The sequence below is a fragment of the Gymnoscopelus braueri genome (assembly GCF_963280865.1).
Source record: "Gymnoscopelus braueri genome assembly, chromosome: 21".
In the NCBI taxonomy this organism is placed as follows: domain Eukaryota; kingdom Metazoa; phylum Chordata; class Actinopteri; order Myctophiformes; family Myctophidae; genus Gymnoscopelus; species Gymnoscopelus braueri.
The window spans coordinates 3116460-3138544 of NC_137623.1; the positions used below are offsets into that span (position 1 = coordinate 3116460).

Genomic DNA, 22085 nt, shown 5'->3' on the forward strand with positions numbered 1-22085 from the left:
CTTGTCAAAGAGACTTATTTGTCTCAATTTATTTTTTATACGGGACTTAGTATTCACATAGTATTCATTGACTAAGTATTAACATTATAGCCCTGCATGGCTGCATATCAGTGGGGTGTGTATCACCCATGGGCATGCACACTTTGACTATATGGAGAAAATAGAGTCTGGGTTGAGTTGGCCAAAGATTTATGATATTTTTCAGGATAAATGTACAATTCAGAAGCAGAGCAGCAGAAACTAAGGGTAAAAATTGCAGGATCCTCCTGCTAAATTCAGGAGTGTTGGCATGTGTGGCAGAGTGTTAAGCCTGATTTATACTTCGTGGTACGAGGGTACTTTAGGCTACACAGAGTAGACATGAGAGATGTCTTCTATTAAAGAACCTCAGTGTCAGACAGTCTGTGGTTGCATTTTGGGGGAAATGAAATAAAGATTGAAGGGGTTCATTCTACCCCTCTCTCTCTCTCTCTCTCTCTCTCTCTCTCTCTCTCTCTCTCTCTCTCTTGCCTGTTGCATTCTTTGCATAATAATAGTAATACCCACACTGTTGACAAGGAGGAGGAAGAGGGAGGGAGCAGCAGGGGAGAGGGGGGACAGTAAAGTAACTAAATACATTTACTCAGCCACTGTAAGTAGTACACTTTTGTGGAGTATTTCCTCCTCTCAATACTTTATAGGCTACTGTAGTACATCTCAGAGGCAAATATTGTACTTTTACTCCACTATAATTATTTGAAAACTATAAAGTTACTAGTTACTTTATAGATTTGGATTATTGTGAGATTGTAGATCTGCTATTTAAAAAATGTAAACTTGTGAAAAGGGACATTATGTGTAATGAGCACTTTTTACTTTTGGTATGTTAAGTATATTTCAATGTGAATTATTTTGTGTACTTTTACTCGAGTACATTTTTGAATGCCAGACTTTTATTTGTAACAGAGTATTTCTACATTGTGGGTGTTGGTACTTTTACTTATACAAAGTTTGAGTACTTCTTCCACCACTGGTGTTGACAAGGAGGAGGAAGAGGGAGGAGGAAGCAGGGGAGAAAGAGGAGGGAGGAAGAGGGAGGAAGAGGAGGGGAGAGGAGGGAGGAAGAGGAGGGAGCAGCATGGCCCTAAAACATGTCTGTCATATAATGACAGTCATGGCGGAACTTCAACCTGGATTTGACATTTCTCCGTTCCTGGGTGTTTGCACTTTCTTTCTTTACAACCCGTACATCTACATAAACGTTCAGATTTCAAATATAAAGTGTTGACCCCACGGTCATGAATGTAACAAGTTGAAACGGGTGGGTCTAAGTACCCGTATCTTCTGTATTGTTCAATACAAATCATTTTAATCTGATCGGCGGTCATTTTCCTCATAGAGTTATAATGTATCAGAGTGCAATACACCTCACAACCGATAGGGTCGCGTAGTTGAAAGCAAATGGAGAAAATTCGAAGAAAATGGCCACCAATCAGATTAAAATGCCTTTTATTGAACAATACTGAAGACACGGGTACTTAGACTCACCTGTTTCAACTTGTAACATCCATGGCCACGAGGTCAGCAATTCATATTTGAAATGTGAACGTTTATGTAGATGTACGGGTTGTAAATAGAGAAAGTGCAAACACCGAGGTTGAAGTTCCGCTATGACTGTCATCATGATTGGTATGTCGTCTTTCATACCATGACAGTGTCATGTCATGGTATGAAAGACAGTCATGTTTCAGGGCTAGGGAGGGACAGTGTAAAGTAACTTAGTACATTTACTCAAGTACTGTGCTTAATTACAATTTGTAGGTATTTTTTGACTTTACTGGAGTATCTCCAATTTGAAAAACTTTTACTTCTACTCCACTACATCTCAGAGGCAAATATTGTACTTTTACTCCACTACAATTATTTGAAAACTTTAGTTACTTTGCAGATATAAATTATTATATCATAAAACATACATTAACCACTTCAGCCTTATTTTATACCTAGGCTATTTTCAAACATTTTAGTAGGCCTACTTTTACTTTTGGTACTTTAAGTATATTTTGATGCCAGTAATTTTGTACTTTCACTCAATTAACATTTTCAACACAGACCTTTAACTTGTACAGGGTATTTTTTATATTGTGGACGGTATTGCTACTTTTACTTAAGTAAAAATATCTGAGTACTTTCTTCCACCACTAGGGGAGGGAGGGAACAGCAGGAGGAGAGAGAGAGCTCGGGGAGGAGACCGTGTCTTCAGACTGAATGCTTCATGTCAGAGAGAAGAACTGATCAGGACTTCATGGGACAACAACTGGAGGAATGTTAGATCAGGACAGGACTACAGTAGGACATTGACCAGGACAATACAGAGACAGGGCAGCCTAACGGATCTAACGACGACTAACGGTTTTCCCTCTGTCTCCTATAATAACTTCAAAGAGCAAACAACAGCAGAAACAGTTGTAGTCGTATAGGTCTATATTTATGGAGTCAAAGCTTTTTCTTTTCCCTTCCAAAGGATAAGAAAGATTTTAAAAAGGAGAAAAGCAAAAGAAACGGCAACAATCTTTGTGTGGTTTCGGACAGTAACGTGGTATTCCTGCGTGTCTGTGAGTAAAGAATGTAGAGTATTTTCTTAACGTAGCTCTGTCACTATGCCACGTTCATGATGACATTCCTGTCTCTCTGATGATGATGTGATCTAATGGGCTGAACGAAGACAAACATCCTCCCACTGAGACTCTGATACATTGTTGCTAAACTAAACGGACACAAAGTTGCGATCCTTTCATTTGTTGCAACAATCGGAGCGACTTGGTGTTCGACTTTGAAGTGTTCCAGCCAGCGTTGCCAGGTATACGCTCATTATAAGCGACTTCTGGGGACCTTGTTTTTCTGTAAAGTTGCTTGTAAATATTGGTGGTTGTGGGTTTTTTGGGCTTGTTTCTAACAGTGGTGGAAAAAGTACTCAAATTCTTTACTTAAGTAAAAGTACTAATACTGCAATATAGAAATACTAGCTGTTACAAGTAAAAGTCCAGAATTAAAAATTGACTTAAAAGTATACAAGTATTGGCATCAACATGTACTTAAAGTACCAAAAGTAAAAGTACTAAAATGTTTGAAAATAGCAGATCTACAAGCACACAACATGGTGAGCTAGATCGGCTCTTTTTAAATAGCCTATCTATAAAATAGTGACTAAAGTTTTCAAACAATTGTAGTGGAGTAAAAGTACAATATTTGCCTCTGAGATGTAGTGGGGTAGAAGTAAAAGTACTGAAAAGTAGAAATACTCCAGTAAAGTAAAAATACCTCAAAATTGTATTTAAGTTCAGTACTTGAGTAAATGTACGTAGTTACTTTACACCACTTGTTTCTAAAGTGTAGTTGTTTATTTGGTCTTGTTTCTAAAGTGTAGTTGTTTATTTGGTCATGTTTCTATTAAAATAATTGTAGTGGAGTAAAAGTACAATATTTGTTACTTTACACTGTGTGTGTGTGTGTGTGTGTGTGTGTGTGTGTGTGTGTGTGTGTGTGTGTGTGTGTGTGTGCTTGTTTTCCTAGACCACCTGGTTGCTTGTTCCTCTCACAACATCTGGCAACAACACTGGTGTCCAAGCAGCCCAGCAGAGCAGAGTGTCCACTAGTGGTCCAGAATGTCCAGGATGCTGGACTAACGGGGCTCCTCCTGGTGGTTCCCAGAGGAATTACATCACTTCATGGCATCGGCCGTGTTCCCCGGGACGTCAGTGGTCAACATGTTCGTGGTGGACTGCTGGGTGAACGGGGTCCGCAGGCTGATCATCAGCCAGAGAGAGAGAGGAGGAGGAGGAGGAGGAGGAGGAGAGGAAGAGGAGTTCTACGAGATCCGGACCCAGTGGTCGGACAGGAACATCGTGTATCTGCACCGGAGCTCCAAGGATCTGGGGAGGCTGTTTAAGAGACTGATGGAGTCCTTCCCCGAGGACAGGAGAGAGCTGTCCAAGAGTCCTCTCATAGAAGGTTGGTATAATATAGAACATACATGGGCAACTGGCGGCCCGGGGGCCACATGCGGCCCCCACCTTCACTTAAAGTTGTACAATGCAGAATCACAAATAACGATTTTTAGCAACCTCTGCTGGTCACTACCGTCACTGCATACAATTTCCCTAGTCCTCGATTACCCAGAATTCCATTCGTTTTCACCGGAAGCCGGAAGCGTTTCAAAAAGCGATCTTTTAATTGTTTTATACTATCTACGGATCGTTTCTCTTAGCCAGTGGAGCATTAGTTACCATGAGCTGTGCTTTCTTTTTCTGTTCTTTTTCGATCTTCCAATCCTACATTATCTTAAAATCAGCGTGAGGTTCCTTTTTGTTAATAGCGCGGTAGTTCCTGGCCAAACAGGAAACCGTTGCGGTAGTTCCTGAGGACGTCGGCCACGACGTCATGACGTTGGCCAGGAACGTCATTTTCCCGGGAAAGTCCCCCCCGTCCACGTTCAATAGAAAATATATAAATAAAAGGCTTCCGGGGGTGAAATTCACGGAGTGGGTGTTGTGAAACTTTTGCCACTCGCAAAAGATATACAATTTAACTTTAGTTTTGTTGAAAACGTTACCTAGTATTACTTTAATGCATCCTGCAGGTTAATATCAGAATAGTGATATATTATTGATTTCAGCTGTTACAATTCCAAACATGCAAACATGACCCGCTTTAATTACTTCAGTCTATATTATAGTAGCTTAATGACTAGTATTAACATTCTGTTGTCTTTTTTATGTCCAATGTATTTGTATTTAAGTTCATAAAGTTAACAAAAGTATAACTAAATGCATTTGAAATTAAATAAAAATGTAACTTTTCAGGATTCCAAAAAAATAATCGGAATTGGAAAAATCTTGATTCCAATTCAAAAATAGCAGATCTACAAGCTCAAAACGCGTCGCACTGCGACGCGTTTTGAGCTTGTAGATCGGCTATTTTTGCTACTTTTGTGTGACATATAATGGCGAAAAAAGTTTAAATACGGAGATAAGAGGTGTTTGCCTGACAGTATATGCAATGTGTTCCTCTGGAGTGAGTGTGGAAATATAGTGGCCCTCTATATCATCAAAGTTGCATCACCCCTGATATAGTATATAGACCAGTGGTTCTCAAACTTTTACATTTCAAGGTCTCCTCTTAACTTTTGTCAGTGTACAAATGGAACCAAATGGACCCATTAGGGTCCATTTGGTTCCATTTGTACACTGACAAGAGTTACAGACCTGTAAGGGTCAATTTAAACCTCCCTAAAGGACCCCCAAGAGACCCTGGACCCCCACTTTGAGAACCAGGGACATAGAGTAGACTTTAAGCATATAGTGTGTTGTTTGACAGTAGGTGATAAATAACAGATCGGGTGATGGCAAAACAACCCGCCTAATAATAACTATAGGCTACTCTAAAACGGCCAGGGACCCCCCTAGCTGACAGAGAGATGAAGCAGGGACCCCCACCCCCCACTACATATTGTATAAAAGTTGCAGATTAAACTTTTTTCATAGACAGCCTTATAGACTTGTTTGACAGAAACTATCAATGTGTAGCATTGTGTTGGATTCATGTTAATTAGGGATGGGTATTGGCAACAATCTCACGATACGATACGTATCACGATACTTGGGTCACGATACGATTATATTGCGATACGCATCACGATACTTGGGTCGTATCACGATATTGTGATATATTGCGATATATTGCGATATATTGCGATATATTGCGATATATACATATATCACAACTACATATTGTTTATATATATACACTACATATTGAGTAGCTGCAGATCTGTGATAGGTTCTTTGAATGTTTTTCATAAAGCCTGTATCTGAAAAAGCAAAAAAAAATAAATAAAAAAAATCTTTTTTTTTTATCGCGATACAGTATACAGTATCGCGATACAGTATACAGTATCGCGATACAGTATACAGTATCGCGATACAGTATACAGTATCGCGATACAGTATACAGTATCGCGATACAGTATACAGTATCGCGATACAGTATCGCAAAATAAAATATCGCGATATATCGTGATATCGATAATATTGCCCATCCCTAATGTTAATGTGTATTTTCAGACAGTTTAACCACTTAAACCCTCAATAATTGGAAAACGTGTACTTGGTCTGCTCTTTTGGTCCCTCTACACCAAACCACTTGGCAGAAAACAGCAGATCTACAAGCTCACAACGCCTCGCAGCGCGAGGCGTTGTGAGCTTGTAGATCTGCTGTTTTCGGCTAAAGTTCTCCTCAGAACAGAGATGCTAGGGTTCAAGTGGTTAATGTAAAAAATAAATATCCTATCACATTAAGATTTGGGCGGCCCCCCTGTAGTAACTCTGTGGAGTTACTACTCGTTGCGCGCTTGTAGATCTGCTATTTTTGAAAAATCGTGAAAATGTGTGCAAATCTTTGAATATAATATTGTTTTAAAGCGAACATTTTTAACAAATCGTTGCTTCTGGCGGGTCCCTGGAACAGAACATTTTGAGATGGGGTCGGCGGCCAAATACATATCATTTTGGGGGTCCTTGATATGAAAAAAGTTTGAGCACCATTGATATAGAAACAGAATACTGTTGCGATTTAGAAGACATTCGTAGAGATCGGCTTCAGGTCTTAATGGGTTAATTATTAACAAAGTCCAGTTTTAGGGTGTCATGTCACAATACGCTGTGACATGGCTGCACTTTGAACCACAAACAAACAAAGAGTTCAGACTAATGAGGGTTGTTTATTCTACCAATATTTGCTGTGGACCTATTAGATAGATATGTAAAGAAAATAAGTTTCATTTAGCCTAAAACATAGGTCTAATAGTAAAGTTTTTTTGGTTAAGCTTAAACAAATTGTAGCCTATAGGTTTATTAGCAGTCAGAAACATTTCAACCAATTCAATCCGTGAACGCATCTGTGTCATTTTAGATGTCTTTGGCTGTGTAGATCTGCTATTCTTGAAAGAAATTGTGAAAATGTGTGCAAATCTTTGAATATATATACATTTTTAACTTTATCTAACTTTTGAGATGAGGGGGGTGATAAATACATATAATTCTGGGGGTTCTTGACATAAAAAGAAGTTTGAGAACCACTGATATTATAGCAACGTATACGTTTAAAAAAATATTATGTTAGGATTTAGAAGACATTTATTTGTAGAATCCCCTGAAGCAAAGATTTGAGTTACAAATGTTCACTTTAAAAAACATATATATTCAAAGACTTGCACACTCTTTCAAAAATGGCAGATCTACAAGCTCGTAGCGCGGCACAGAGATGCTATTCTGAAATAGGAGTTGTTTTGCTCCAAAGTTCTATGCAGTCTATAATAGTTCCAAAGGGGTTTGGTTTGGTAAAAGCAGTGCTTGCTTTTCATTGGGCTAAAGTTCGTGCCAAATGTAGCCCATAACCATAGCCTTGAATCTGGGCCTCTGTCACTATATGGTGTAAAGTAACTGTCTATACTTTTACTTCTACTCCACTACATCTCAGAGGAAACTATTGTACTTTTACTGCACTACAATTATTTGAAAACCTTAGTCACTTTGCAGATATAAATGATTACATTATAAAACATACATGAACCACTTTAGCCCTATTTCATACCATAGGCTATTTGAAAATAGCAGATCTACAAGCTCACAACGCGTCGCACCGTTGTGAGCTTGTAGATCTGCTATTTTCAAACATTTTAGTACATTTACTTTTAAGTACATTTTGATACCAATACTTTTGTACTTTTACTCAAGTAAATTTTTAATTCCGGACTTTTACTTGTAACGGAATACTTCTACATTGCTAGTATCGATACCTTTACCTAAGTAAAACATTCGAGTACTTTTTCCACCACTGCTTGAATCTGGGGGCCCCTGTCACTGTGGTGTGGTGGTGGTAGCCCCCCAGGCCCCACACGGGGGTTTGGCAGAATGTTCAGTATGTGTCTGCTGGGTCTATTATCTCCCACCACTGTCTCCCTGGCACTTCTCTTTTTGTCTGTGCCAACGTCTGCCAACATGAGCCTATAAGTATATTTTGGAAGCATGCCTTCGGTGGCTTCACTTCCTTCCTCCCCCCTAACACTGAAATAGCTGAGAAGTCGTCAACAGACTACAGTTACTTTGGCTGCTCCATATGAACCTCTGCTAAAATGTGCTGTTTGTCTACATTATGGGCAGTGTTGCCAGGTTTTGCGAGATAATTAAGCAAACCAGGTCTATGCAAACGCGAGCCCCCAAAAGAAGCGACAAACACATGAGCACTTTAAAACCTATGTACGATCGGCTATTTGAAAATAGCAGATCTACAAGCTCACAGTGCGTCGCGATGCGACGCGTTGTGGAGCTTGTGGATCGGCTATTTTCAAAAAAGATTTGTGGAAAAAAGGGATTTTTTTTTATATTTTTGAAACATTTTTAGAACATAAATCTGTTACGGATGGAGATACAGGGACAATGATATATTAATTAGGGGGTCGTTGACATAAAAATGTTTGAGAACCACTGGTTTAAACAACATTTAGAAAACAAGCCCAAAATAAGCAACTCGCAAACTACCAATATTTACAACTTATGCAACTTTACAGAAAAACAAGCCCAAAGTCGCTTATAATAAAGCGGACATGGCAACACTGATTATGGGAAGAGATTTGTCGGGCTGACTCATGACTGACTGACTGTCAGTTTGCACTTCTTGTTTTTTGGATCTCTTTTAATACACCCTTCTCTCTCAAACTGAAAGATGAATTGCGGAACCTGCGAGAACAGTGTTGATGTGTAGATGTGTTCTGGGCACTACTACTTCAGCAGTGCCTCTGATATATAGCTTCTTTGACATCTCCAGAGATGGATTGCTGCTGCTAGCCACACATGAATCCCCCCCCGTCCTGTCCTGTTCTGTTGAGCCTTTTTCTAATTCCCACCTCAGCTCCATATTTCATTTACATCCTCCCTATAACTGCTGCTTGGGACAGGACGTCCTGCTAGTAGAGCGAAGTAGCTTTGTGGCCTTCGTCACCTCGCCTCAACCAACGCTCCAGCAGTGGTGGAAAGTAACTAAGTACATTTACTCAAGTACTGTACTTAAGTACACTTTTGAGGATTTTTTTTTTACTTCACTGGAGTATTTCCCATTTTCAATACTTTTACTTCTACTCCACTACATCTCAGAGGCAAACATTATACTTTTTACTCCACTACAATTATATGAAAACTTTAGTTACTACTTTGCAGATTTTGATCATTATCACAAAACATACATTAACCACTTCAGCCCTATATATCCATTTCGGCCATTTGAACATAGCCGATCTACAAGCTCACAATGCGTCGCATCGCGACCCATTGTGAGCTTTTAGATCTGCTATTTTCAAAATATTTGTATGCATTATGAACTTGTGAAATGGGACATTCTGCGCGATGAGTACTTTTACTTTTGGTACTTTAAGTACATTTTGATACCAATACTTTTGTACTTTTACTCAAGTACATTTTTAATACCTTACAGAGTATTTCTACACTGCAGTATTGATACTTTTTTACTTAAGTAAAACATTTGAATACTCTTTTCCGTCACTGCCTGCTAGTATAGAGAAGTAGCTTTGTGGCCTTTGTCACCTCGCCTCAAAACCAACGCTCCAGTCTCTCTGCATGGCTCCTGGCCTCTGGTTCATGTTTTCCTGTTTCTGTGCCGTTGCCCCGGGCAACCAGGGAGGCGTGGAAGAACTTTCAGACTGATGTCATGATGATGAGAGGGAGAGAGGGAGATAAACAGGGCTGAGGAGAGGAGAGGAGGAGGGAGAGGGTGATAAACAGGGCTGGGAGAGGAGAGGAGGAGGGAGAGGGAGATAAACAGGGCTGGGAGAGGAGAGGAGAGGGAGGAGAGGAGAGGAGAGGAGAGGAGAGGAGTGGACAGAGCCTATATTTAGACGCTGTAGGTTCTCTCTGTGCGTGAAGAGTTTTTCAAACTCCTCATAACCATGCGTGTGCACACATAGACATCAAAGGGGGCTTGAGCCCCTGCCCTTTTAACCGTCTGTAAAAAGTGCCCTCTCCAGACCATGAAGGCAGTTTTGTACTATGGTGAAAAACATTTAAATGCCCCCTTTCCATGCCATACCTGAAGGCAGCATTCAAGAGAATTGCCTTTTCCAAACTCTCCTGACTTTGAATGCAGCATTTTATGTTGAAAGAATTGCCCTCTCTGTGTAGAAATCCATGCCGTACGCCACATCTCCAGTATTGGCTTGATTATGCTTATGTTCAGTGTGGTATCACGCACCGAAAATAGCCGATCTCCAAGCTCACAACGCGTCGCACTGCGACGCGTTGTGAGCTTGTAGATCGGCTATTTTCGATATTTTCACCAAAAGTGCCCCTTTTAGAATTTCAGAATTTCAGCCCCTGCCTCTCTAACATACTCTGCTCGTCCCTGCTCATAACAGTAGGCTACGTCTACACATGACCCCAGAGTCAGTAGCTGCATGGCCTATTATAGAATGTCCAACCAACAACAGATATCCCAGGTTCAATACATGCTGTTAGTGTTGAAAGTTTGTGAAACGAGTCTGTAAAACTAAACCAACTGATCACTCTTTGTCAATTTTTCGGGAAACGGATGGACAGTCATAGACAGGCAGTGATTGCACAGGGGCCTGTTGCAATTATTACATAATCGCCTAATTGCAATTATTTGAGAGTTTCAAAAATAGTGGAAATAGCAGGTATACATGCAAGCTCAAAACGTGTGCGTTTTGAGCTTGAAGATCGGCTATATCCACTATTCATTCAATTATTTGAGCAACAATTAATGGTCAAGTAAAGTTTCATAATTGTAACTATTGCACAGATTGTGTTTGTTCAGCTCATGATTTAGGCAACACAGGCATATAAACTCGGACAAGAAAGGTCTCAACAAGTTAATTTAGGCATCAGAATTGTTACAGAATTCTTGTTACAGACACACAGTGAATAGCAGGACAAGCAGATGTGTGTAATGACTTTAGCCTGGACCTGGTGTGTTGATGGAACAAGCGAGAGTTTTTTGGCTATTCTAGAATTATTTTGGCTATTTCTTTGGCTATTCAAAAATAGCAGATCTACAAGCTCATAGCGCGGCACTGAGCTTGTAGATCTGCTACTTTTGAAAAATCTTGAACATTTTTGCAAATCTTTGGTTTGAATATATGTATTTTTGTAACATTTGTAACTCAAATCTTTGCTTCTGGGGGGATTCTACAAATGTCTTCTAAATCCTAACAGTTCTTTTGAAAAAAAAATGATGTTGCTATAATATCAGTGGTTCTCAAACCTTTTTCATATCAAGGACCCCCAAAATTATATGTATTTGTCCGCCGACCCCCATCTCAACATATATTGTTACAGGGACCCCCCCCCCCCCCCCCAGAAGCAAAGATCGGAGTTACAAATGTTCACTTTAAATATATACATACAGTATATCAAAATATTTGAACAAATGTTCAGGATAAAAATAAATAAAAAATAGCAGATCTACAAGCTTGTGAGCTTGTATGTCTACTATTTTTTTAATTGCCAAAGAAATCTTAAAATGACACAGATGTGTTCCCGGTCTTAATGGGTTAATAACTTTAGCCTGGACCTGGTGTGTTGATCATGGAACAAGTGAGAGTTTTTAGCAGTTAGATGATTATCATGGTGTCATGGTGTCATGGTGTCATGCAGCTGACTGGCTCTTATCTGATGTGGTGCAGGAGGTAGAGGCTGCTTGTGAAACCGCTGTTTGTTTGGTCTGATGACTGTTGAGATAGCGTGGTTGAGGATCAGTGTACTTGAGTACAGGTACTGCAATTAAGTACCTGTACTCAAGTACTGTACTTAAGTACAATTTTGAGATATTTCTACTTTACTGGAGTATTTCCAATTTTCTGTACTTTTACTTCTACTCCACTACATCTCAGAGGCAAATATTGTACTTTTACTCCACTACAATTATTTGAAGACTTTAGTTACTAGTTACTTTGTAGATATAAGTATTATATTATAAAACATACATTAACCACTTTAGCCCTATTTTATACCCAGGCTATTTGAAAATAGCCGATCTACAAGCTCACAACGCGTCGCAATGCGACGCGTTGTGAGCATGTAGATCTGCTATTTTCAAACATTTGAGTAGTTTTACTTTTGGTAAGTATATTTTGATGCCAATACTTTTGTACTTTTATTCCTGTAACAATTTGAACACAGGCCTTTTACTTGTAACAGAGTATTTTTTTATATTGTGGTATTGGTACTTTTACTTAAGTAAAACATCTGAGTACATCTTCCACCACTGTTGAGGATGACATGGCATAGCGTCTCCGGTGCCCTAGAACATTTTATCTTCTTCTTTAGCTTATCTCTGATGTTATCTGTCTGGTCTGTTGTTGTTAAAATGTCATGATAGCTGATGGTTATGTCCTCGCTCCACCTTTATGTAAAGAACAGCATGAGCAACGCTCTCATACAACAAAGTATTAGTTACAGTTACTGCCATGTAGTTGATGTGTAATTGCTGTTTTGGTCGTAGCGTTTGGTCCATGTAGTTCATTGCTTCTCAAAGTGGGGGGGGGGGGGGGGGGCAAATCCTTGAATATATATATATAGATTTTTAAAGCGAACATTTTTTAACTCAAATCTGTGCTTCTGGGGGTCCCCGGAACAAAACATTTTCAGATGGGGGTCCGCAGCCAAATACATGGGGGTCCTTGACGTGAAAAAGGTTGAGAAGAACAACTGATGTACAGTAGTAAACGCAGGTATAGCTTAAAGGGATAGTTCACCCAAAACAAATCTTTTTTTCTATGTATCAGTCACCCCATGTGAACTTGAATTCATGGATATTTCTTTAGTTTTTGTCGCATTCCTAAGACAATAATTTGATGACCAGTGGACCGGTAGGAGACATAAAGAGTCTACTTTTGAAGCGGCAGTGACTCAGGGGTAGAGCGGCCGAATGGTGAACCGTGAGGTTCCCAGTTCGATCCCGGGCTCCCCCAGAGTTGGTGTAGAAGTGTCCTTGAGCAAGACACTGAACCCCTAATCGCTCCCGATGAGCAGGTTGGTGCCTTGCATGGTTTCCTCCTCCATCGGTGTGTGAATGTGTGTGTGAATGTGTGAATGTATAATGCACAATCTATGTAAAGCGCTTTGGATAAAAGCGCCATTTACCATTTACTTTGTGTCTCCTACCGGAACCGCTGCCTACTGGTCACATTGGGGGTGTTTTGGGTGGGCTAGCCCTTTAAAGGTATCATGACATTCATTTTCACTTTTTTTATTTTCAATGTTTTATTTGGGGTTTTATGACCTCAATTACACCCAAAAAACCTGAACTTAGAACATTCAGTGGATTTTCTGTGGTCTGGGGTTTTCTGAATAATTAGGCTGAAAAGTAATCTGAGCTTGGCCCTTCGACAGTGAGGTCACAGTCGATTAATCCCGCCCACTCTCCTCCTCGCCCCTCCCCTCCCCTATCCTTTCCTTTGAGAGGGGCGGAGCAGAGGCGATGATTGACAGGCAAAATCCCTCACCAGCGACACCCGCAGGCAAAGATTTCTTTTTTCATTGCAGTTGAAAAGGCTTTAGAAATGTGAGAGAAAAACACCTGCCATGGATCACTGGAATGGAATTTTCACTTAAAACTTTTTGTACACTTTTGAAGGACCAGGACAAAGACTTTGAATGTGGTGTAAAAGTGAATGTCATTAAACCTTTAACCCTTAACTTTATCTTGGACTGATTTGTCACAGTGAGAGGAATAGTATGCAGAATGCTAGGAAAGCATCAGGATTATTTGTCCAAATGATCAGAGCTGTGAATAATGTCACAGAGAAACATAACGTCAGCATGCTGGGCAGCTATACGACCAGGAAGCTCAGACAGACAGGAAATGGACACTGACAGGAAATTGGAGAAAATACACTTAAAACTAAAAGGAAGCCTAAAAGGAAACCAGACCGCTGCTTTTGTTTTCAACAACTAGCCCTGGCCTGTGGGGTTAGGGCGCGCTCCCACCAAGAGTTGGCTGGCCGCTGTTTGCAGAATCTGCCAATGCATTGTCAATGCAAATGCGTGGATTCACGCAAGAGCAGATTTTTCCGCTTGTCGCGCAGACCTTGCGTTTATCTGCTCTCCGCGACTAAGCATAAAACTGCTGGAGGCAGGCGCTGATTTTCTCCCTCTGTCCAATCGGGTGAGTCGAAGGCGGACCGTCCCAACATTCAGGAAGCAACATGGTGCTCAAGGCAGCAGGCGTTGGCTACGGGGAGAGTCCTGAAAGTGAGTGACAGGCGCGACACTCCCGTTTTTTAGAATCCGCTGGCTGCAAAAAACTGTGGCCGCGCACAACCTGCGTTTAACAGCGGCCAGCCAACTCTTGGTGGGAGCGCGCCCTTAGTATACTATCAGCCAGGTGATTATTAGTGATAATTAGTGGATCGTTGAGGATTTTAATCCCTCCCCAATTGGCCTTCTCCACACTCTAAGGTAGAAATTCCACCACACATCACTAACCACGTTTTGGGGAAGATAGTGGTCCCCTGATACTAATTCTATATGAATACATTTTATGTACTGTTTTTAATTTGTTTATGGCACATGGTTTCCTCTCTTCTTACTTTCATAAGCATTATAGCAGGCTGTGTGCCCATCTTTAAAAAACATACAGTATTATACAAATTCCAGATGTGGGAGACTCTTTATAAATACTCTTTCACTCGGTTAGCAGAGAGAGCTTGAAATGTGCCTTTTCTCACTGTCAAACCTGCTATAGGGTTGGCTCTACTAAACCAGTAAGTGATTGATTGGGATTCCACCAACTTTAAAGGTAGTGTGAGTGCTGTGTAGAGTGTTTGTTCAATGACAGCGGTCTCACCATCTCTCCAGCTCTTTAAAGGTTTCATGACGTTCAGTTTTACCACACATTAAAAGTCTTTGTCATGGTCCTTCAAACGTGTATAGAAAGTTTTAACCAAAAAATTCCACTCCATTGATCCATGGCAGGTGTTTTTCTCTCACATTTCTAAAGCCTTTTCAACTGCAATGAAAAAATAAATCCTTGCCTGCGGGTGTCGCTGGTGAGGGATTTTGCCTGTCAATCATCGCCTCTGCTCCGCCGCCCCCCCCCCCCCCCCCCCCCCCCCAAAGGAAAGGGTAGGGGAGGGGAGGGGCGAGGAGGAGAGTGGGCGGGATTAATCGGCTGTGACCTCACTGCCGAAGGGCCAAGCTTAGATTACTTTTCAGCCTAATTATTCAGAAAACCCCAGACCACAGAAAATCCACTGAATGTTCAAAGTTCAGATTTTTGGGGTGTAATTGAGGTCATAAAACCCCCCAAAAAACATTTAAAAAAAAAAAGTGAAAATGAATGTCATAGAACCTTTAAACCTGAAAATACACTTTCCGGTGGGTTGCCAATTTCAGTTTTTATCAGGAAAAAATAACCCATTTATCATCTTCAATTTTATAGTGTTCCAGTTCCAATTTTGTCTGTTCATTTCATCATCACTTCCAATTCTACTTTTTTATTGTTCATCCTGTATGGATTCTTTCTCCCGATTGGGTACAATTCCCGACCTGATGAAATGCATTTACTATTTGCTAAAGAGCTGGTGAGACAGGGAGACTCCTGTGTATATATAATACAATAATATATACAGTAGATATAGATTTTTTGTTTTCTCCAAGTTTCTTTCTGAGGTCCCATGGAGTCATTGGTTTGCAGCAGTGGTTCTCAACCTCTGGTCCGGGGACCACCAGTGGTCCTTCAGGGGGTTCCAGGTGGTCCCCAGCTAAATGATGGAGAGTTGGTAACCAAATGGACCCTTATAGATCTTTAACTCTTGACAGCGTAAAATGAAACCAAATGGACCCTTGCGGGTCCATTTGGTTTCATTTTACACTCTCAAGATTTAAATTATTGTTAAACATCTGCATTACTTAATTTACAAGAAGTCACACAATTAGAGAATGTAGAATAATTGTATTTTAATCAATGTTGGCCTGTTATCTCTCAGGCAAACATTGGTACCAACATCAATACAGCATGGAGAGTCTAAATCTCATCAAACGGTGGTTCCATGGCTTAAATGCCGAATAAATAATGGACCATTATGAAAAATGGTTGAAAACCACTGATTTACAGGGAAAAGAACTAGACTAGAGCGACTGCATCCGGGCTTGGTTTAGTCTGAAGAGAAGTAATGTCCTCATGTTTTGTATATACAGTAACTGCCTTGTATTGTGTGGTGTTGGTTTGCTGTTGCTCTAGGCTTTATCCTTAGTAGGAGGTCACTGAATCCATCACAAAACATTCAAGCACACTGAAAGCAGTGGTCTAAAGTAACTAAGTACTTTTTTTTTTTTTGGGCGGTGAAACCGCCCCTATAAGTGAGATTTGGAAAAATGTACAAATATCTTGGGCAGTGAAACCGCCCCTAAAAGTGAGGTTTGGAAATTTGTACAATTATCCTGCGCTGTGATTGGCCAATCACAATCTATTCAGGACTGTGATTGGCCAGTGTCACATGACACATGTGCATAGCCCTATATAAGCAACCATAACTTGAAAAAAAAACATAAATTTGTTTTTTTTCAAGTTATGGTTTCGTCCATCATAAAGAGTGTTTCAATAAATGTATTTATCTTTTGTACATGATTGATCGACTCCATTCAGTATTGTGATTAGCTAGCAAGACACCGCCCACTTCACACAGGGTGTGATTTTTTTACTTTACTTGAGCATTTTGAAATTTCAATACTTTTTACTTCTACTCCACTACATGGAGGCAAATATTGTACTTTTACTCCACTACAATTATTTGACAACTTTAGTTACTACTTTGTAGATATAAATTATTATATTATAAAACATGTCAAATATACAGTAACTGCCTTGTATTGTGTGGTGCTGTTTTGTTGTTGCTCTAGGCTCTGTATCCTCAGCAGGAGGTCGCTGAATCCATCACAACACATTCAAGCACACTGAAAGATCTACTCTTTCATTTAGATTGTCTCACTGCACAAATCACACCACAATAAAACCTCTATTCTCTAACGTAACAATTTATAGTTGGTTAATATATCTTGTCAGAGAATATGTTGCCTGTTGATTGAGCTTGAAGATCGGCTATTTGCAAATAGCCGTAGCCTAGTCGCTTCTTTTGGGCTTGTTTTCATAGACCTGGTTGCTTATTTCTCTCGTAAAATCTGGCCACACTGACTGTGAGGTTTGCAGAGAGCTGCCTCGTGTCCTCATAGACACAGAGCTTCTATTTTACATCAGCTCTGGTTAACATGTTGTTTGTAGCACGTTCTTCACATCAGACAGAACTACATTGTTGTACCGTTGCAATCGCTTAGTCATCGTTACAGTGTTTGCAATTTCCTGTCCCTCTTTCTGCAGCATGACCCTATAATGATGATGCTGTGCTGAGTAATGTAACGAACGGGTCATATGTCATAAAGCTAGAAAAAGGGGGGCTCAGTGGAGCACAGATCTCTGCCAGGAGGCACGCCTCTACGCGTCCCCCCCCCCCCATCCATCATTATGTCTGTGTGGTGCATGTGAGGACATTGTTCTGGCGTTGTGCGTGTGTATGAAAAAAAGACACAACTATAACTGGGGAAAGGCTATGATAAAGGTCGCTGCCAGTGTTGCCATGTCCTGCTTATTATAAGCGACTTTGGGCTTCTTTTTCTATAAAGTTGCTTGTAAATATTGGTAGTTTGTAGTTGCTTATTTAGGGCTTGCTTCCAAAGTTTTTAATTCATATTTAAAACAGTGGTTCTCAAATGTTTTCACGTCATGGACCCCCAAATTAATTATGTATTTGTCCGTAGACCTCCCATCTGAAAATGTTTTGTGCTAGGGAGCACCGTACCAGATGTGTGTATTGTGTTGTTAGAATTCGCCGCCACAAAGCGGTGTGAGCTTGTAGATCTGCTGTTTTCACTAGTTTTGGGTCCCGGGCAAATGTCTAATGTCTCTTTTGGGGTCTTGGACTAAAAACTTTGGGACCCACTGGTCTATACAGCTGCTATTGCTTTTATCTCTTATCAAAGAAAACTTTAAATAGTTTATTATGAATGTGTCGTCTCAATGCAGCGCTGGCTGCTGAGGGCAGTGCCAGTGAGTATTGTTAATAAAGGTTAGTGCGTTCATTGAACAGGTTTCCTCCTGCCCGCCTGTCACTTGAATTAGCAGCCAACCTTTTAGAAGAGGAGTGGTTTATTAACCCATTAAGACCGGGAACGCATCTGTGTCACTTTAAGATTTCATTGGCTATTCAAAAATAGCAGATATTCAAGCTCATAGCGCGGCACCGAGTGCCGCGCTATGAGCTTGAATATCTGCTATTTTTTGAAAAATAAATCGTGAAAATGTGTGCACATCTTTGAATATATTTAACATTTTTAACTCAAATCTTTGCTTCTGGGGGGTCCCTGGAACAACATATTTGGAGGGGGGGGATCCGGGGCCGTATACATATAATTTTGGGTGGTTTGAGAACCACTGATATCATATCAACTTAAGTAAGAATCCACAGAAGCAAATATTTTTGTTAAAAATGTTCGCTTTACAATGCATTCATATTATAGTAAATATATTGTATAGTAAATGTATGTACATTCAAAGATTTGCAAAATAATTCATGATTTTTCAAAAAGAAAAGCCAAAGTAAAAACTATAATAAAATGACAGATGCTTCCCTGGTCTTAATGGGTTAACCCATTCTAGTCCTGGTGTTTCCTGACTCTTTGGAAGCAAAGGTCACACTATTATAGTTCTCCTTGTGTTACCCCAGTCTGGCTGGAAATGCTCTTTATGAAACTGATTTGGGATTATACAGCAGAGCGTATGGTTCCCAAACTGGGGGTCTACATTTAGGAATCCCCCTTGGAGACAATTTATCACTTTTAAGACCTTTTTAATACCAAATTGGCCAAATTGTCAATTACGTTTAAGAAAGAGGCTATATTGTAGATCGGCTATTTTCACAAAATGTATCTGTGGAACCGAGCCTAATACTAAATCAAATGCCTACAATTCCAAGTGCTTGTCAGGGTGGGGGGTGGGGGGGGTCCCTAGTTCGGTTTCAGGTCAGGATCATTTTTCTTTACTGACAGAGTTATGTTAGCTAAATGGTTAATATTGCACCAAGGCCTCGTTGGAATCCACACACACACACACACACACACACACACACACACACACACACACACACACACACACACACACACACACACACACACACACACACACACACACACACACACACACACTTATACGATGGATCAACTCAGTTCAGGGTTTCGTGGCTTTATCGCAAATCATTTATTGCATACTTTCTTTCCTATTCTGGTGTCTGGATGGGCTCTCCAATTGAATTATTTTCTTATCGTTGTTTGTTGTTTATTTATTTGAACACAACTTGTTCACAAATTGATTTTCACGACAGACAATACAATATGTATTCCATAAAGTGAGATCTATTTTAAGATCTGTATTTAAATATTAATATATATATGTAATAGTTCATTGATTAATCATCATCCACAATATAGTGCCTTAAAGGGATATTTCACTTTCAAAAAAACGTTTGCTCATTTTATCGTCTACTCAGGCTTTAGTGAGACCCCCATACAGTTTTTAAGTTGCTTGATTCATTATTTAGATATTTGATATTCATTGTATCAGACACGCCCCCTTCCTATACAAACCCATTATAACTTCAAACTCCATTTTTAACCCGTTAGATTGATCAAAAACACCCGTCCTTGGCTCTGCTGACTCACCCTGCCCTCCTAATACGCGAGGGGGCCGTGTTTTTTCGTTGACTTTTTTCATTTATTTTTTATATATTTTTTGGAAAATGAAAAAAATTAAATACATTAAAAAAAAAATGAAAAAAGTAATCAAAAAAACACGGCCCCCTCACGTATTAGGAGGGCAGGGTGAGTCAGCAGAACCAAGGACGGGTGTTTTTGATGAATCTAACGGGTTAAAATGGAGTTTGAAGTTATAATGGGTTTGTATAGGAAGGGGGCGTGTCTGATAAAATGAATATCAAATATCTAAATACTAAATCTAGCAACTTATAAACTGAATAGACGATAAAATGACCAAAAGTTTTTTTGAAAGTGAAATATCCCTTTAAGTTGTGTGTGTATCTTTATTTGTTTCAGGACTGGTAAAGATTAAAGAGGCGAGTGACATAGAGATGAAGTTAAACGAGGTGGAGAGGCTGCTGAAGAACGCCATCAACATGCCATGGAAGGTTGGTTCATCCATCACTCACCACTGTCACCATTTCATCACTGTTACACTTGAAGGGGAATACCACTCATTTTCAACATTGAACTATATGTCTTTAATACACCTTAGAGCTGTTGTGTGGAAATAAGAACAAAGTCCCCCCTTTCTATGTTGCCTAGAACTGGAGAATTTATTGTTGAGGTCATGTGATCAGTGACATACGGTCGGTGTACTTTTGGCTCCGCCCTCTAGGCTGCCGCATTCACTAGAATGGGGAATCTCACTTCCAGCTGAAACAGTGTGACTTGTGAGCTTGTAGATCGTCTATTTTCAAATCGCCAAAGTTTAAATAGGGCTGAAGAGGTTAAATGTATGTTTTGTAATAATAATCAAAATCTACAAAGTAACTAGTAACTAAAGTTTGCAAATAATTGTAGTGGAGTAAAAGTACAATATTTGCCTCTGAGATGTAGTGGAGTAGAAGTAAAAGTATTGAAAATGTTCTTATTTTTTCTTAATTTACTTAGGTACGGTACAGTACTTATCCCACCAAAGGGAAAGATTATATTCCACATCACTAATGTACTCTAAACCCCTCATTCCACAGTATTCCAGGTCAGAGGTGATGCTGACGTTCTTCGAGCGGTCGCCTCTGGATCAGGTGCTGAGGAACGACAAGGTCCACCGCATACAGCCGTGCTTTCAGAGTCCAATCAAGATATCAGGTAGGATTGTCGATGACAATGTTAAAAACCCAATAAATAAGAGTCTAATAATAAATGTGTCTACAGTATATAGTGTTTTATCGCAAACTTAACTTAAACTGTCATTTACTTAACTAATTAGTAAATGATAAGCACATGAAAATGAAAAAAGACATGGCGTGGCTTCCATGTGGATCTCTGCCGTCATGGCGATGATGCCATATTGATGACATCACTCTTGCCCAAATATGGAGGGGGCGGCAGCCTGCTCACATCGGTGTTGCTAGGCATGCATGGCAACCGATTGTGTTGTGAGTGAGGTCAGACCAGAGCTCTGCTCAGCATATATGAGGTGTGGAGTTACTTTAGATTTCATTCCACTGAGACCCGAAGGGGTGTCCACAGATTGTGTTGTGAGAGAAAGGGATACAGATCATTGGTAGACGAAGAATGCAGGGAGATAGAGAGAGGACACATGTTCACGCCTCAACAGAACCTACAACTCCTTCCCCATCACAGTTCATGTATAGCAGCAGCTTTGACGATGAACCGCCACTCCCTGAAGGAGTGTTGTCCCTCCAATCCTCCCAGACTAAGCTCTCCTGTTCTAAGTGTACCGTCGCGTCTCATCCGAGCCTCGGCAACCTCAACTGCCAAACGCTGAGGAATGGACGAATCTGCTCAGAGGCCTGTCAGCAAATAGTCAGCTCTGTAAACAGCCGGAAACAAGGAGACACAGACCCACCGAAATCTCAAAGTCATCAACGGTTTACCGAGATTTTAACTCAACCAGGAGATGAAAAGAAACATCAGATGATTTACACAGGAAAGAAAACTCACATCTGTAAACAGTGTGACAAAAGTTTTGGTAAGTTAAGTAACCTGAAGACACATGAGCGCATCCATACAGGAGAAAAACCTTTCCACTGTAAACAGTGTGAAAGGACTTTCAGTGATTCAAGTAATCTGAAGCAACACCAGCGTAGCCACACTGGGGAAAAACCTTTCCATTGCGAACAGTGTGACAAGAGTTTCAGTGATTCAAGTAATCTGAAGCAACACCAGCGTATCCACACTGGGGAAAAA

The 22085-nt window shown here is 40.2% G+C and overlaps 1 protein-coding gene across 1 annotated transcript in view; it reads left to right on the plus strand.

Moving 5' to 3' along the window:
- Positions 1–2258: 2258 nt before the first annotated feature.
- The window catches only part of pxdc1b (PX domain containing 1b), a 40988-nt gene continuing 21161 nt past the window's right edge, over positions 2259–22085 (plus strand). Inside the window, exons 1-4 of the mRNA XM_080418004.1 lie at positions 2259–2839; positions 3553–3990; positions 20226–20317; positions 20903–21020. Coding sequence (XP_080274130.1) covers positions 3708–3990; positions 20226–20317; positions 20903–21020 — 493 coding nt within the window. The 5' untranslated portion in view covers positions 2259–2839; positions 3553–3707. The remainder of the gene's footprint in view (positions 2840–3552; positions 3991–20225; positions 20318–20902; positions 21021–22085) is intronic.